The 15,892-nt window shown below is 42.8% G+C and overlaps 1 protein-coding gene across 1 annotated transcript; it reads right to left on the bottom strand.

Moving 5' to 3' along the window:
* Positions 1-1,274: 1,274 nt before the first annotated feature.
* On the bottom strand, positions 1,275-15,405 carry LOC132510108 (zinc finger protein 211-like). Its single transcript, XM_060131891.1, has 3 exons — positions 15,170-15,405; positions 13,781-13,907; positions 1,275-4,389 (listed from the first exon to the last, which is right to left on the bottom strand). Exons 1-3 carry the CDS (start codon positions 15,200-15,202, stop codon positions 2,735-2,737), a joined length of 1,815 nt encoding a protein of 604 aa, XP_059987874.1. The 5' UTR covers positions 15,203-15,405; the 3' UTR covers positions 1,275-2,734.
* Positions 15,406-15,892: the final 487 nt, after the last annotated feature.

The following is a 15,892-nucleotide window of genomic DNA, read 5'->3' as shown; positions in this document are numbered from 1 at the left end:
ATAAATAAAATAAATTAAAAAAAAAATTTATGTATTCAAAGACATACCTGGGATTATAAATTGTAAAAACCACTAAGTAAATCACGATACACAAACACAAAAAATCTACAAAATATAGTAAATGATGTAATATACAGGAAGGTTCCTACAGTCATTCCATTTATATATACATTTGAAAAAAGTTATTTCAAAAGTAGAATATGCTCTTGCATCAGTATTTTTAATTTTGAGGATGAATTAAAAGTGACAGGAGGAAACTGGTTTCAGGGCTTTACACAAGTATCACAGTGTTAAAATGTACATTTAAGGTACATGTAATTTATTTTCAGTCAACTATACATATGTTAAACGATTTTTAAAACAAATATGCAAAACCTGTCACTTTATAATCATTCTACTATGGTTTATTAGCGACATTCTTAAACTTATTTGTGGCTACTGTACCTGTAAGGTAGAAAAAGAATACAATGGTGGGCTCCTGGCAAGGCTTCCCAACTCCATATTCAGTGACATTATGTTGGCAATTTGACATTGGATATGCTGGAAGTATTTACACCAGGGAAATTGGCAAAGACTACAAACCAGGATTTCACTTACTGTGTTACTGAATATCTGGACTTAAGACTGAGGTAGGATATGGGAGTTCCCTGGTGGCCTAGTGATTAGGATTCTGGGCTTTCAGTGCTGGGGCCTGGGTTTGATGTCTGGTCAGGGAACTGAGGTCCCACAAGCTGTGTGGTCTGGAGAAAAAAAATGGGGGGGGGGACTGAGAATAAAAAAAGGAAAAAACCTGAGGTAGCATATGTTAATAGTGCAGATTTATCTTTTATTTTATTTTTTTTTTGCAGTACGCAGACCTCTCACTGTCGTGGCCTCTCCCGTTGTGGAACACAGGCTCCAGATGTGCAGGCTCAGCGGCCGTGGCTCACGGGCCCAGCCACTCCGCGGCATGTGGGATCTTCCCGGACCGGGGCACAAACCCGTGTCCCCTGCATCGGCAGGTGGACTCTCAACCACTGCGCCACCAGGGAAGCCCCAGATTTATCTTTAACATATATAATGTATGTGGCCATTACATTATGCATAAGACCAAAATTAAGAAAAAATTGAGAACATATTCTTTCACTATGCCAAATTACAGTTCCATGCAGAAAAGAAGTCACTCACATTGGGTAAATGTGTGAAATCTCACAGATACCTTTGTTGTTTCCCTGATCTCTTACTTGTCAAGGAAAGAGAAAACAGACAAAAACTCACAAAATAAAAGCAGGTAAAAGACAGAAATAGAAATTTATCAAAACAAGACATGCAGGTAAAAAATAGACAGATTAAAAAATAATAATAATAACTCAAACTGAAAAATCCTGAGGGAATCCCCTGGCAGTCCACTAGTTATGGTTCTGCATTTCCACTGCAGGGGACAGAAGTTCAATCCCTGGTTGGATAACTAAAATCCCACATGCCACAAAGTGCACCCAAAATTAAAAAAAAAAAAGAACCATGAGAAAAAAGCAATTAAAATCATACTGATTTTATACTGCGATTTTACAGTCTTCATCAGAGGGGTCAGCCTGCATTCTGTCTTAGCTTTTAAGCTAGGTTGGTCAAATGTAGGTCTCAAAAAGGGGGCAGGAAAGTTCTTGCTGATTAAAAATCATTATTTGGTGACTTACATTTTGGGGAGGGTGGTGGAGGAGGAGCAGTAAGGGGATGGTAAAAAGGATTAGGAGGAATAGCCTTGGGGACCAGGTCATGTGAGGGCCACAGTGGACATTCCTAGTCCTTCAGTGTCCTTCACACTGCCCAGAACAGTGAGCATGTCAACTGCATAATGGGGAAACGAGGACATCCTGAAGTGGGTTTATGAAAAAGAAGGACCTTGAAAACGAATCACTGCATATGGCAGTGGAGCCAGTGTCACATCTGGGGTGACTCCAATGATCCTCTCTGCAGTGCCTGGCTTAGTGCTGCTGTCACTGTAAGAACGTCCCAAGAGGGAGGGTGTTTGCAGGAAGCAGATGTACACTGGAAAAAATGAAGCTGGAGGTCCAGGTGGAAAACACATCAGGTGTTGGTAGTTCATCTTTGGGACAAAGAAAATGGGAGTCCCTGCTCAAAGCAGGAGAGGCCATTGGAAGGGTACAGTGTAGAGGAACCACTCTCATCAAAGACCTGGCAGTAGTGAGGTCTTGTGGAATTCCCTCAATGTCTCTGGGCTGCACATGCCTTCCTTTACAAATGTGAATAAAAACACTATGAGCACTGGTTTGGTTGGGTAGATGAATGGGAGTCATTTCCAAGAAAGCCATCAATGTTGTTTCCCAGAGAAAAGACAGCCCTATTCATCAGCATGGGGCTGTGGTATCAGCAGTGCTCCTGGGGTGGGGGGCAAAAGTGTCCGGATGGACAACGTGTCTTTGAGTCCTCAATGGGGGAAGGGGGAGAAAAGGACTGAAATGACCAGATTCCCTATGTCCTGAACCAGGCAACCTGACATTGAATCCGGATATCATCTGTTCACAACAGATGATACATTCTCTCTGTGCCGCAGTTTGTCCCAAGAAAGGGTACATTTGCTGCACAGTAACTGCAGGGTTTCTTCCCACCCTGTTACAATCTCAAACTCCTTGAACATTAGTCTCATCTATATTCGCTATATTCATAAGGCCCTTTTACCAGTGTGAACTGATGTTTAATGAAGTAGCACCTTTCAGTAAGATTTATCACATTCCTTTCACTCACAAGGCTTTTCTCCAGTGTGGATTTTCCTATGGATATAGAGGAGCTGTCTTCGGCTAAAGCATTTCCCACATTCAGTACACTCATAAGGCCTTTCTCCAGTGTGAACTCTCTGATGACGATGAAGGCTTGACGTATCAGTAAAACATTTCCCACATTCATTGCACTTATAAGGCCTTTCTCCTGTGTGAATTCTCTGATGAACATAAAGATCAGATATAATACTAAAACATTTCCCACATGCAATGCACTCATAAGGCCTTTCTCCACTGTGAACCCTCTGATGACGATTAAGGCTCGAGCTACCAGTAAAACACTTCCCACATTCACTGCACTCATAAGGCCTTTCTCCACTGTGAACTCTCTGATGATAATAGAGAGCAGAACTAGTAGTAAAAGATTTCCCACATTCACTGCACTCATAAGGCCTTTCTCCACTGTGAACTCTCTGATGATAATAGAGACCAGAACTACTAGTAAAAGATTTCCCACATTCACTGCACTCATAAGGCCTTTCTCCACTGTGAACTCTCTGATGATAATAGAAACCAGAGCTAGTAGTAAAAGATTTCCCACATTGACTACACTCATAAGGCTTTTCTCCACTGTGAATTCGCTGATGGTAATGAAGGCTCGTCTTAGCAGTAAAAAATTTTCCACATTTATTGCATTCATAAGGCTTTTCTCCAGTATGAACTTTCTTATGGGCACTGAGGTGTCCATTTCGGCTAAAGAATTTCCCACATTCACTGCACTCAAAAGGCTTTTCTCCACTGTGAACTCTCTGATGATTACAAAGGATTGACCTATTACTAAAAGATTTCCCACATTCATTGCACTCATAAGGCCTTTCTCCAGTGTGAACTCGCAGATGATAATAGAGGCCAGACCTAGTAGTAAAAGATTTTCCACATTCACTGCACTCATAAGGCCTTTCCCCACTGTGAACTCTCTGATGTGTAAGGAAACTAGATTTGTGGGTAAAAAATTTTCCACATTGGCTGCATTCATAAGACCTTTCTCCAGTGTGAACCTTCTGGTGCTGACTATGGTTACTTCTTTGGGTGCAGGCTTTCCCACAGTTGCTGCATTCACAAAACCTTTCACAAGTGAGGACTGTCTCAGACTGAACAAGTATTTCTGTGTGGCTGGAGAATTTGTTGCCTTCTCCACAGCTGTGATGACATTTTCCACTGTCAAAAACAGCTTCACACACCTTACTGTTGTTCAGTTTCTTCCTGGTATTAGTAACCTGTTTCTGAAGTCCAATTTTGGCCACATAGTTGTTCCCAATCTCCATGTAGGTAGAGAGATTCCCTGTTGCATGGATTGTGCAGCTTTTGAAAAATGCGGGTCTCCCCATATCACAGCTGAAGGGTTTCTCTCTAATGTGCTGCTTCTGGTGCTCTTGAAGGTTTGCAGTGAAATAGAACTGTTTCCCACATGCCCCACATGTGTATGCTTTCTGCCCCCTATTTGTTCCTTGCTCTTCAGCCAAGTGCAAAATGTCTCTCAAGACTGGGAGGCACATCTTACAGGGCTGGGCCTTCTCAGGAGATGAACCTGCGCTGGAAGTCCTGATCTGTGACACTCCTGCAGATACGCTCTGTTCAGAAGGTGTCTCTTCATCCTCGACCCGGTGCCAAGAACCTGAAAACAAAGAAATGATGGTGAAGTTCTTGTTCATGTTATTGGGTGTGAGTGACACCATCACAACTGTATATCTGACACATGAAGGAAGCAGTCCATAGGATTGTGTTCAGGAAATGGAGTTGGGGTCAAATTGGGAAAGAAGGTGCTCTCACCAAGTACAGGACACAGGGACTGGATGTGGCCCAAGGCAAAAGGCAAGTTCGACAATTCACTCCTCTGTCAATGGCTTTTACCAGGACCACATCTACTGATGACCTATCATACTATCTATGCAGAAGTGTATTTCCAGGCCCCAGAAAATCTGACTGCAACTGGTAGCTGGTGTTCAAGAAATATTAAAGGATATATACATGGTTGAGGACATAAACAATACCAGTAAGTATTAAGGGGAAAACAATGTGAAGACCACATGAGATAAATGGGTTAGAGAGGTGGTAGGGAAATTATCCCAGGCTGGGGTCAGAATAAAAGTGGGAAGTAAGTGGCTTCCCTGGTGGCGCAGTGGTTGAGAGTCCACCTGCTGATGCAGGGGATGTGGGTTCGTGCCCTGGTCTGGGAAGATCCCACGTGCCGCAGAGCGGCTAGGCCCGTGAGCCATGGCTGCTGAGCCTGTGCGTCTGGAGCCTGTGCTCTGCAACTGGAGAGGCCACAACAGTGAGAGGCCCGCGTACTGCAAAAAAAAAAAAAAAAAGGGGGAAGTAGGGAATTCCCTGGTGGTCCAGTGGTTAAGACTCCATGCTTCCAATGCAGGGATCGTGGGTTCAACCCCTGGTTGGGAAACTAGGATCCCACAGGCCGTGGGCCATGGTCAAAAGAAAAAAAAAGGGAAGTAGTAAAAAGCACAAGTTAGCAGAATGTCAAGAATGGAGAAAGGACAAGAGAAGTAATTGGGGGCCACTGACAATGGCCCTAAAACACTAGTCAAATAAGATACATTCCAGGTATTATTTCTCAACACAGACCTTATAACAAGCCCTCTCCTAGCGGCCATTGATCTTACCAGGCTATCTTTAAGCTCTTTATACTGAAACTAGAGTCATGTCCATCTCATGAAACCACCAAGGACTCTCCATCTCCAGCTGAAAAACTACATGGGACAGAAATGATACAAGCCCTAACAGAGTCAGGACAGGTAAGTGGCCAACATGAGCCCAGAGGAACTCAGTACACAATAGACCAAGGAACGATATTTAAATACCACCAAAAGAACATCCAGTGGAGACAGAGTGGGGAAGGATGAACAGTGGATAGAATACAGACTGTTAAGAATCCATCTCCTCACCTAAATGGGAACAATCTAACTGTTGTAACTCTTTTGCAACTATGGAGTCTACTGAAGATTTGCAGTGTCCCACAAAACGAAGTTTGAACACACGAAACTTCAAAACCAGAATCAGATATCACAGGAATGTTGGGATGATCATGCTGGGAATATAAAACAATTATAATCAATATGCTAATTAATGTCTGTGAATGGATAAAGCAGACAGCATACAAGAGCAGAAAGGCAATGTAAGCAAAGAGATGGGAAATCTAACAAAGAATCAAGAAATGCTAGAGAGAGAGAGAGAAAAAAAGAAATGCTAGAGATCGAGAACACCGTAACAGAAATGAAAAATGACTGTGATAGGCTTATTTATAAACTGGACATAGGTGAGGAAAGAATCTGAGCTTGATGTTCTCTTAGGAAAAACTTCCAAAACTGAAAAAAAAAAAAGGACAAGACAAAAAAAAAATCCAATATTGGTGGGACAACTACAAAAGGTTTAACATACACATATGGAAACATTAAAGGAGAAAGAGACAAAGGAACAGAAAAAATATTTGAGGCAATAATGATGGAGAATTTCCACCAAATTACTATCAGACACCAAAGCACAGATCCAGGAAGCTCAGAGAACATCAAGTAGGTTTAATGTGAAAAAACTACACCTAGGAATATCACATTCAAATGTACAAAAAAGTCCTGAAAGAAGCCATAGGAATAAACACCTTACCCACAGAGAAGCAACAAAAACAATTACAGTTGAATTCTCCTCAGAACTCATGCAGACAAGAAGAGAATGAAGTGAAACATTTAAAGTGCTCAGGGTGGGTGTGGGAGGTGACCTTCAGCAACCCAGAATTTGGTATCCAGCAAAAATTACCCTTCAACAGTGATGGTGAAATAAACACTTTCTTACATACAGAAAAATTGTGGGAATATATTAAAAGAAGTTCTTCAGAGAGATGAAGGGATTTCCCTGGCAGTCCAGTGGTTACCATGCATGCTTCCACTGCAGGGGGCATGGGCTTGATCCCTGGTCGAGAAACTAAGATGCCGCATGTGGCACAGCATGGCCAAAAAAAAAAAAAAAAAAAAGAGAGAGACAGATGGTAAATGATATAGATCAGAAATTTGGGTTTCATAGAGAAAGGAAGAGAATCAGAATAAAAAATATTTTACAGACACATAATTGTTGGGGAACATCATATATCTTTAAGCTGTACAACATGACTCTATATATGTACACACTGAAATGACTACCACATAAGTTCAGTTGAATTATGTCTTACAATTTTCTTTCTTCTGATGAGAACTTTTAAGATCTACTTTCTTAAAAACTTCTAAATATACATTTTTGTTAACTAAAATCACTATGCTATGAATTACATCCCCAGGACTTAATCATAACTAGAAGTCTGTAACTTCTGAAACCCTTCACCCATGTCATCTACCCACCTTCCTGTGTTCCGGCAATCACTAATCTGTTGTCTGCATCTGAGTTTGTTGTTGTTGTTGTTGTTATTTTTTCAAAGATTTCCCATGTAAGTATAATCATGTAGTACATTTAAACCTTGAATAACATGGGTTAGAATTGCTTGGGTCCATTTATACAGGGATATTTTCCAATAAATACACAGCACTACATGATCTTTAGTTGGATGAATCCAAAAATGGGAAACTTGGGCTTCCCTGGTGGTGCAGTGGTTGAGAATCCACCTGCCAATGCAGGGGACATGGGTTCGAGCTCTGGGCTGGGAAGATCCCACATGCCACGGAGCAACTAAGCCCATGCACCACAACTACTGAGCCTGCACTCTAGAGCCCGCGAGCCACAAATGCTGAAGCCTGCGTGCCACAACTACTGAAGCCCGTGCGCCTAGAGCCTGTGCTCCGCAACAAGCCACTGCAATGAGAAACCCATGCACCACAACGAAGAGTAGCCCCCGCTCGTTGCAACTAGAGAAAGCTCACGAGCAGCAACGAAGACACAACACAGCCAAAATAAATATAATTAATTAATTTATATTTTTAAAACAATGGGAAACTTCAGAATCAGAAGTCTGACTATGGGACTTAAACACCCCCAGATTTCAGTATATGCAGGGGATCCTGGCACCAATCCTCTGTGGAAACATAGGGACAACAGGATTTCTCTCTCTGACTTATTTCACTTAGCATAATGCCTGTAAAATCCAATCATGTTGCTGTAAATGCAAAACTTCCTTCTTTTTTTAATGGTTGAATAAAACTGAATAGTATTCCATATATATGACGTGTTTGTTATCCACTCATCCATCAACGGACACTTAGGTTGTTTCCATGTCTTGGATATTGTAAATAATGCAGCAATAAACATGGAGTACACATATCTTTTTGAGATGATGATTTCACTCCCCTAGATAAATACACAGAGATGGAACTGCTGGACCATATGGTAGTTCCTTTCTTAATTCTGTAAGGATTCTCTACTCTTTTCCATGTGGTAGAAATAATGTACATTCCCACCAACAGTGCACACAGGGTCCCTTTTCTTCACATCTTCTCCTATACTTATTTATTGTCTTTTTCATAACAGACATTATAACAGCTGTGAGGTGGTATTTCATTGTGGTATTAATTTGCATTTCCTCAACCATTAGTGATATTGAGCACCTTTTCATGTAGAAGGTCACCATTTGCATATCTTCTTCTGAAAACTGTCTATTTAGATTTAACAGTTTGTACAAAACAACAATAACAAAAGTGTACTCCATCATGTATTTTTAAACATACCCATATATGTATGTTTATGTAAAATTAAAACAAAAGACAACAATAATACAATGGAGAAGATGGAAAATTAGGATTTTTTAAAATTATGAGCTTTTTAAACTACCCACGAAACCACAGTGTCATTTGAATGTGGACTTGAATTAGTTGTAAATACATACTGGAAACTCTATCGCGACTACATTAAAAAATGAAAAGGAACAAGTATAGATGATATGCTAACAAAGGAGAGAAAAAGGGTCATTCAAAATGCTTCATTAAAACCACAAAAAGAAGGGTGGAAGACTAAACTAGGAACAAAGAAAAAGGGCAATGGAAAGAAAATGGTAACAAATATGTTAGATGTTTACCCAACTGTATCAATATATTAAACATCGATAGTCTCAATGCACCAATTAAAAGAGAGATTATCAGAGTGGATCAAAAAACAAGACTGAATTATATGTTGTCTCCGAGAAACCCACTTTAAATACAAAGATGCACATAGAGGAAGCTCCCTGGTGGTGCAGTGGTTAAGAATCCACTTTCTGGGTTTCCCTGGTGGTGCAGTGGTTGAAAGTCCGCCTGCCAATGCAGGGGACGCGGGTTCGTGCCCCGGTCTTGGAAGATCCCACATGCCGTGGAGTGGCTGGGCCCATGAGCCATGGTCACTGAGCCTGTGCTCTGCAATGGGAGAGGCCACAACAGTGAGAGGCCCGTGTACCCACCCCCCCCCCAAAAAAAAGAATCCACCTTCTAATGCAGGGGACGCGGGTTTGATCCCTGGTCTGGGAATTAGATCCTACATGCATGCCGCAACTAAGAGTTTGCACACCACAACTAAGGAGCCTCTGAGCTGCAACTAAGGAGCCCATAGGCCACAACTAAGGACCCCACCAGCCACAATTAAGGAGCACACGTGCCGCAACTAAGGAGCACACGTGCCACAACTAAAGGAGCAAGTGAGCCACCACTAAGGAGCCTGCGAGCCTCGACTAAGACCCAGCATAACCAAAATTAAAAAAAATTTTTTAAAAGATGCTTAAAGGTCTTCCTTTGTGGCGCAGTGGTTGAGAGTCCGCCTGTCGATGCAGGGGACGCAGGTTCGTGCCCCGGTCCAGGAGGATCCTACATGCAGCAGAGGTGCTGGGCCCGTGGGCCGTGTCCGCTAAGCCTGCACGTCCGGAGCTAATGCTCCGCAGTGGGAGAGGCCACGGCAGTCAGAGGCCCACATATCACAAAAAATTTTTAAAAAGATGCTTAAAAAAAAAGATGCATATAAATTAAAAGTATGTCAATACAGAAAAAGAGGTCAACACAAATCAAAAGAAAAAAAGAAAAGTGGTAGTAACTATACTGATATCACAGCAGATTTTGCATAAGCAAAGTCATCAGGGATAATGAGAATGACACAATGGTAAAGGGGTCAATACTCCAGAATACAGAACAATCCTTAACATGTCTGCATCTAACAACACAATGTCAAAATATGAGGCAAAACAGGCCTACAAGTAAAAAATAGATGAATCTGCTATAACACTTGGAGACTTCATTCAACAAACCTCTCTAAGAAATGAACAGATCCAGAAAAGAAAAAATCTATAAGGATGCTGGTAAACTGAGGATCACCATCATCAGTCAACTGGATGTAACAGTCACCTACAGATTACTAGGCTACTCCATTCAAAAACAGCAGAATATTCTTCTCAAACTGACATAGAACATTCACAAGATGGATTACACCTTGGGCCAGAAAACACACCTTAACAAATTTAAAAGAATAGAAAACATACAAGATCAGTTCTCAGAACAAAGTGGAATTACACCGGCAACCAGTAACAAAAGGATAGCTGTAAAATTGCACAACACTGATAAATTCAACAATACACTTCCAAATAAAACATGGGTCAAAGAATAAATATTAAGATAAATTTTTAAGTATTTTGAAAGAAAGAAACACAGCAGTTGTGAAAACATGCAGATGGGGACTTCCTTGGTGGCAGTTAAGAATCTGCCTGCCAATGCAGGGGACACGGGTTCAAGCCCTGGTCTGGGAACATCCCACATGCTGCAGAGCAACTGAGCCCGTGTGCCGCAACTACTAAGCTTGCGCTCTAGAGCCCACACACTGCAACAAGAGAAGCCACCACAATAAGAAGCCTGTGCACCACAATGAAGAGTAGCCCCCACTCACTGCAACTAGACAAAGCCCACACACAGCAACGAAGACCCAACGCACCGAAAAATAAACTTAAAAAAAATGCCGATGCAGTGAAAGCAGTGTTTATATGGCAATCGGTAGCACTGAATGCATATATTAGATAAGATGAAAAACCTAAAATCAGTCATCTGTACCTCTATCTTAGGAAACTAGGGGAAAATGAAATACAAAGGAAGAAAAAAAGAAATAATTTAAAAAATCAGTAGAGAAAAATCAACAAAGTCAAAAAAAAGCTGGTTCTTTAAAATGCCCAATAAAATCAAAAACATGCTAGTCAGCCTAGTCACAAAAACAAGGGAGGACACAAATTACTAATATCAAAGTGAAAAAGGAGGGCTTCCCTGGTGGCACACTGGTTAAGAATCCGCCTGCCAATGCAGGGGACAGGGGTTGGAGCCCTGGTCTGGGAAGATCCCACATGCTGCAGAGCAACTAAGCCCGTGAGCCACCATGACTGAGCCTGAAAGCCACAACTACTGAGCCCACGCGCCTAGAGCCCATGCTCTACAATAAGAGAAGCAATTGCAATGAGAAGCCCGCGTGCCACAATGAAGAGTAGCCCCTCAATCACCGCAACTAGAGAAAGCCTGTGCGCAGCAACGAAGATCCAATGCAGGAAGGGAGGGAGGGAGGGAGGGAGGGAGGGAAGGAAGGAAGGAAGGAATGAAGGAAGGAAGGAAGGAAGGAAGGAAGGAAGGAAGGAAGGAAGGGTGGATTATACACCATGACCAACTGAGAATGATCCACGTTATACAATGCTGACTTAACATTAAAAAATCAATTAATATAATCCATGTCATCAACAGGTTAAAAACCAACTCATGATCTCATCAATAGATGCAGAAAAAGGATCTGACAAAATCCAACAGCCACTCATATTCAAAATCTCCATATGATATAACCTAAAAATTGAAAAAATACTTAAACTTGATAAACTAAATAAAACCCTATAGCTACTATCATACTTACTAGAGAAAAACTAGAATTCTCCCACTAAGATGAAGAAGGCAAGGATGTTCCCTTTTACAACTCCCTTTCAACTTTACAGTGGAAGTCAAAACAAAGGCAATGAGTTGAGGTTATATAAATGGCATACTGATCAGGAAGGAAGGAATAAAACTGTCTTCATTCTCTATGACATGATCAGCTATGTAAAACACCCAAAAAATAGAGGAAAAAAAAATTCCTGGAACTAAGAAGCAATTATAGCAAGCTTTCAGGACATAAGCTTAATATACAAAAGTCAATTATGTCCTATATACCATCAATGAACAAGTGAATTTGAAATTAAAACCACAATACCATGTAAATTACCACCAGCTCAAAAAAAAAAAAGAGAGCAATAGAAAGAAATGTTGAGTTACAGATCTACCAAAACATGTACAAGATATACATGAGAGAAACTATAAAACTTAGATAGAGAAATCATGAATTCCATGGTGGTTCAATGGTTAGGACTCCATGCTTTCACTGCCATGGGCCTGAGTTTGATCCCTAGTAGGGGAACTAAAATCCCTCAGGTCTCACAGTGCAGCCAAAAAACAAATAAACGATCAAACATTCTAATAAAGAAATCAAAGAACTAAATAAATGGAAAGCTATTTCACGTTCATAAACAGGAAAACACAGTATCATCAATATGTTCGTTCTTCCCAACTTCATCAATAGATTCAATGCAACCCAAATCAAAATACCAGCAAGTTATTTTGTGGACATAAATACTTTGATCCTAAAATTTATACGAAAAGGCAAAAGTCCGAGAATAGCCAACACAAAACTTAAGAAGAACAAAGCTGGCAGACTGACACTACTCAACTTTAAGACTTAGTATCTAAAGTAATCAAGCCAGTGTGATATTGCTGAAAAGACAGAGAAACTGTTCAGTGAACAGTATTGAAAACCCAGAAATAGACCCATAGAAATACACTCAACTGACCTTTGACAGATGAACAAGCGCAATACAATGGAGAAAAGTTAAGTCTTTTGAATAAATAGTACTGGAACAACCGAACATCACATGCAAAGAAATGAATTCTAGACCCAAACCTTCACAAAAAATTAACTCAAAATGGATCACAGACCTAAATGCTAAATACAAAAAACTCTTAAAATTTAGTAAGAAAACAAAAACCCAAATACCAAATGAGCAAAGCACCTTAACAAACACCTCATTAAAAGAAGATATACAGGACTTCCCTGGTGGCACAGTGGTTAAGAATCCGCCTGCCAATGCAGGGACACAGGTTCAAGCCCTGGTCCGTGAAAATCCCACATGCCACGGAGCAACTAAGCCCGTGTGCCACAACTACTGAGCCTGCGCTCTAGAGCCTGTGAGCCACAACTACTGAAGCCCATGTGCCACAACTACTGAAGCCTGCGTGCCTCGAGGCCATGCTCTGCAACAAGAGAAGCCACTGCAATGAGAAACCCGCGCACCACAATGAAGAGTAGACCCTGTTCATCGCAACTAGAAAAGCCCACGTGCAACAATGAAGACCCAACGTAGCAAAAAAAATAATAATATATACAGATGACAATTTAGCATATACAAAGATGCAAGGAAATGCAAATTAAACTGAAAAGCACACACTATTACATACCTGTAAGAAGGGCCAAAATCCAAACATTCACAACACCAAATGCTATAAGGGTGTGGAGCAACAGGAATTTCATTCATTGCTGACCGGAATGCTTAACAGATGCCAGTGTTGATAAACAGAAATTGGAACCTTGGAAAAAGGTCTTACAGAAACAGCTCCTGGTCTGTTTTAGTAACGACCATGTCAGTGACAACAGTCTGTTGTGAAGTAAGGCACAAAAAAATGTCATGGACAGGAATGGAGCAAAACTTGGGTACCATGGATTTTGACAATCGCCTGGGCAGAGAGGGCGAGCAAGGAGAGATCTATCAGACTGACTGCAAGACTACTGAACCTAAATCCTCACCTGCAAAACTTTGGAGCTACAGGTGTCCCGGCACTAAGGAATAGGGATACACTCTGCCTAGCCATAGTAACCACAGCACATAACCAAGCAATTGAAGAAGAAAGCAGTGCCTGTGTTCTAGATGTGAGAAGGACAGAGCTGCCCTTGGGGAAGAGAAGAAAGGCAGAGCCTAGATCAGAGGATAGGGGTGGGTGTGAGGGCCTTACCCAGCATGCATACAAGTGCAAAGTTCTCCAGCATGACATCAAGGTACAGGTGTATCTGAACCTCATCAAGAAGACACCATTCCTCCCAGGAGAAGTACACGGCAACATCCTCAAAGGTCACACTGCCCTGGTAAACAGGGACAAATAAAACCATGAACAGTCTCACTCCTGAAAACCCACAATCCATCTTCCTACACATTTCCCCTACTACCCAATCAGATGGAGCTTCTTGAGACCTGGGGAGGAAAACCATCTTCCTTTGATCTGCACCTCCCTTTTCCTCCAGAATACATAGGCAGTCATTTCAAGTCTAACTCTTGCCCTTCCCTGTTTATTTCCACCAGAAAAAAGGAGACCTGCGCTTACCTAAACCAACTCAGCCTCACCTCACAGCACTTCCACATACTGGTATTGGATTCATGAGTAACCTTCCACGCCTCCTTCCATTGGTGTTGGGAAATGGGAACCCCCTACACAGAACCCGGCCTTCACTCAGGAACCTGAGCATGGGGTTCTCCAGGGTCCCCAAAACAAAGAGGTGGGAGAATGGCAGGTGAAGAGCCCCAGTACACCTCAAATACAGAGAATGTGTGCGTGCGGGGTGAGAACAAGCGAGGGACTGGGACAACCTCCACTTGCTCCAAGTGCTTCTGCAGCCTGGTAACATGTAAGAAAAGGCAAACTATGGAGGAAAGAGACCATGGCTGTGTTCCAGAGGCTCATGCACTTGTATGCATGCTGGGTAAAGTCCTCACACCCACACCTATGCTCTGAGCTAGGCTCTGCCTTTCTCTTTTTCCCAAGGGCATCTCTGTCCTTCTCACAACTGGACCTCTGTCAGGTACCAGAGCCAGGTAACATCGGGATGACTGGCAAACCTCTCCTCCGTGCCTCGGTCCCCGGTGCTACCTCTTACCAGTTGTGACCTTGGAAAAGTCACAACTTCCCTCTGCCTCAATAATCTCATCACCCCCTACAGTCTGTGCTTCCACAGAACAGGCTCTGGAGTATTTTTAAAGGCCTAATTCAGATGGTGTCCTTCCTGTGCTCAAAACTCTCCAACGCTCCGAGGGCTCTCGGTGCCCTTCTCGGAGGGCTTTCCTCTCGGAGAAGAACGGTACAACCTCTCATCTACCACTCCAGATGCAGCCTGGCCTCAAACTTTCTTCCTTGCAGAAACAAGATGGACTCCAGGTTCCCGGAATGTTCCTGCTTCAGTTGCATCTCCAAGTCTCACGCAGGCAGAAAAAGGGAAAAGACCCCTGGAGGCCTCTCTGTCCTAGACCCTGGGCCTGGGATAAAGCGACGTGAACAGCCACCTCCCACGCGGGCCGTTCGTATCTGGGTGGGGAAACAGGCCGGGGAGAACCCGGAACGCACAGCGTTTACCTGAGCCTGGTCCCTCAGCGCAGGCGCCGCCATCGGAACTTCTGGACGGAAAGGAGTGGCGACAGTCGACTGACCGGGTCCCACTCTGCACGTACACTGCAAGGGTCTGTCCCTGACCCTCAAAACCGCCCCGGTTCAGTGCGCACAGAGCCTCCTCTTGCGCCTCTTAGCCTGTCTCCTCGCTCCCAGCACCGCACACAGAAGCCCCTGACCATCTACAGAGACTCCACCGTAATTAAAATGGCAGCCACGAAGAAACCGGAAGTTCCTCTGCAGGATGTTCGCCCTCCCGGAAATGCCCCCTTGCTCGATTTTCATTGGATGAAAGTCGCTGCCCCTTAGCACAAATTCTTCTGGGTAATGTAGTGTAAAAGTCTCAAGGAAGGAAGCCCCACACCGGGAAGCACCTGGGAAAAAGTCAAGAAGCACCCGGAGGAGCACTAGGAAATGACCTCTAGGGCTCGGGGTAGGGGGGCTCCAGCCTTATTAATGGGGCGGAGGACCCATGGGGTCGGGGAGTGCATTATCTCAGAATCCTTTAAACCATCCGACGTTTAAACCCACTGGTAACAGGAACAATAACTAAACATTATCCTATTGCTCCTGATATACATGCAGCCTGAAGATCACCTTTGTTCAGGGACCAGAAAAAAGTCAGACAAAACGCTGACTGGGAATATGGAGAGGAGATTTTGGACAGGCCTGCTCGGCAAGAGGGAGAGC

The sequence above is a fragment of the Lagenorhynchus albirostris genome, chromosome 19 (genome assembly GCF_949774975.1).
Source record: "Lagenorhynchus albirostris chromosome 19, mLagAlb1.1, whole genome shotgun sequence".
In the NCBI taxonomy this organism is placed as follows: domain Eukaryota; kingdom Metazoa; phylum Chordata; class Mammalia; order Artiodactyla; family Delphinidae; genus Lagenorhynchus; species Lagenorhynchus albirostris.
This window is presented reverse-complemented; position numbering and strand designations above follow the sequence as displayed.

Coding starts and splice junctions, on each gene's coding strand:
- LOC132510108 (XM_060131891.1), bottom strand. CDS start 15,202: ATGGCGGCGCCTGCGCTGAGGGACCAGGCTCAG. Junction 13,908..15,169: donor CGCTGAGGGACCAGGCTCAG/GTAAACGCTGTG, acceptor CCTGTTTACCAG/GGCAGTGTGACCTTTGAGGA. Junction 4,390..13,780: donor TGCACTTGTATGCATGCTGG/GTAAGGCCCTCA, acceptor CTTTGTTTTCAG/GTTCTTGGCACCGGGTCGAG.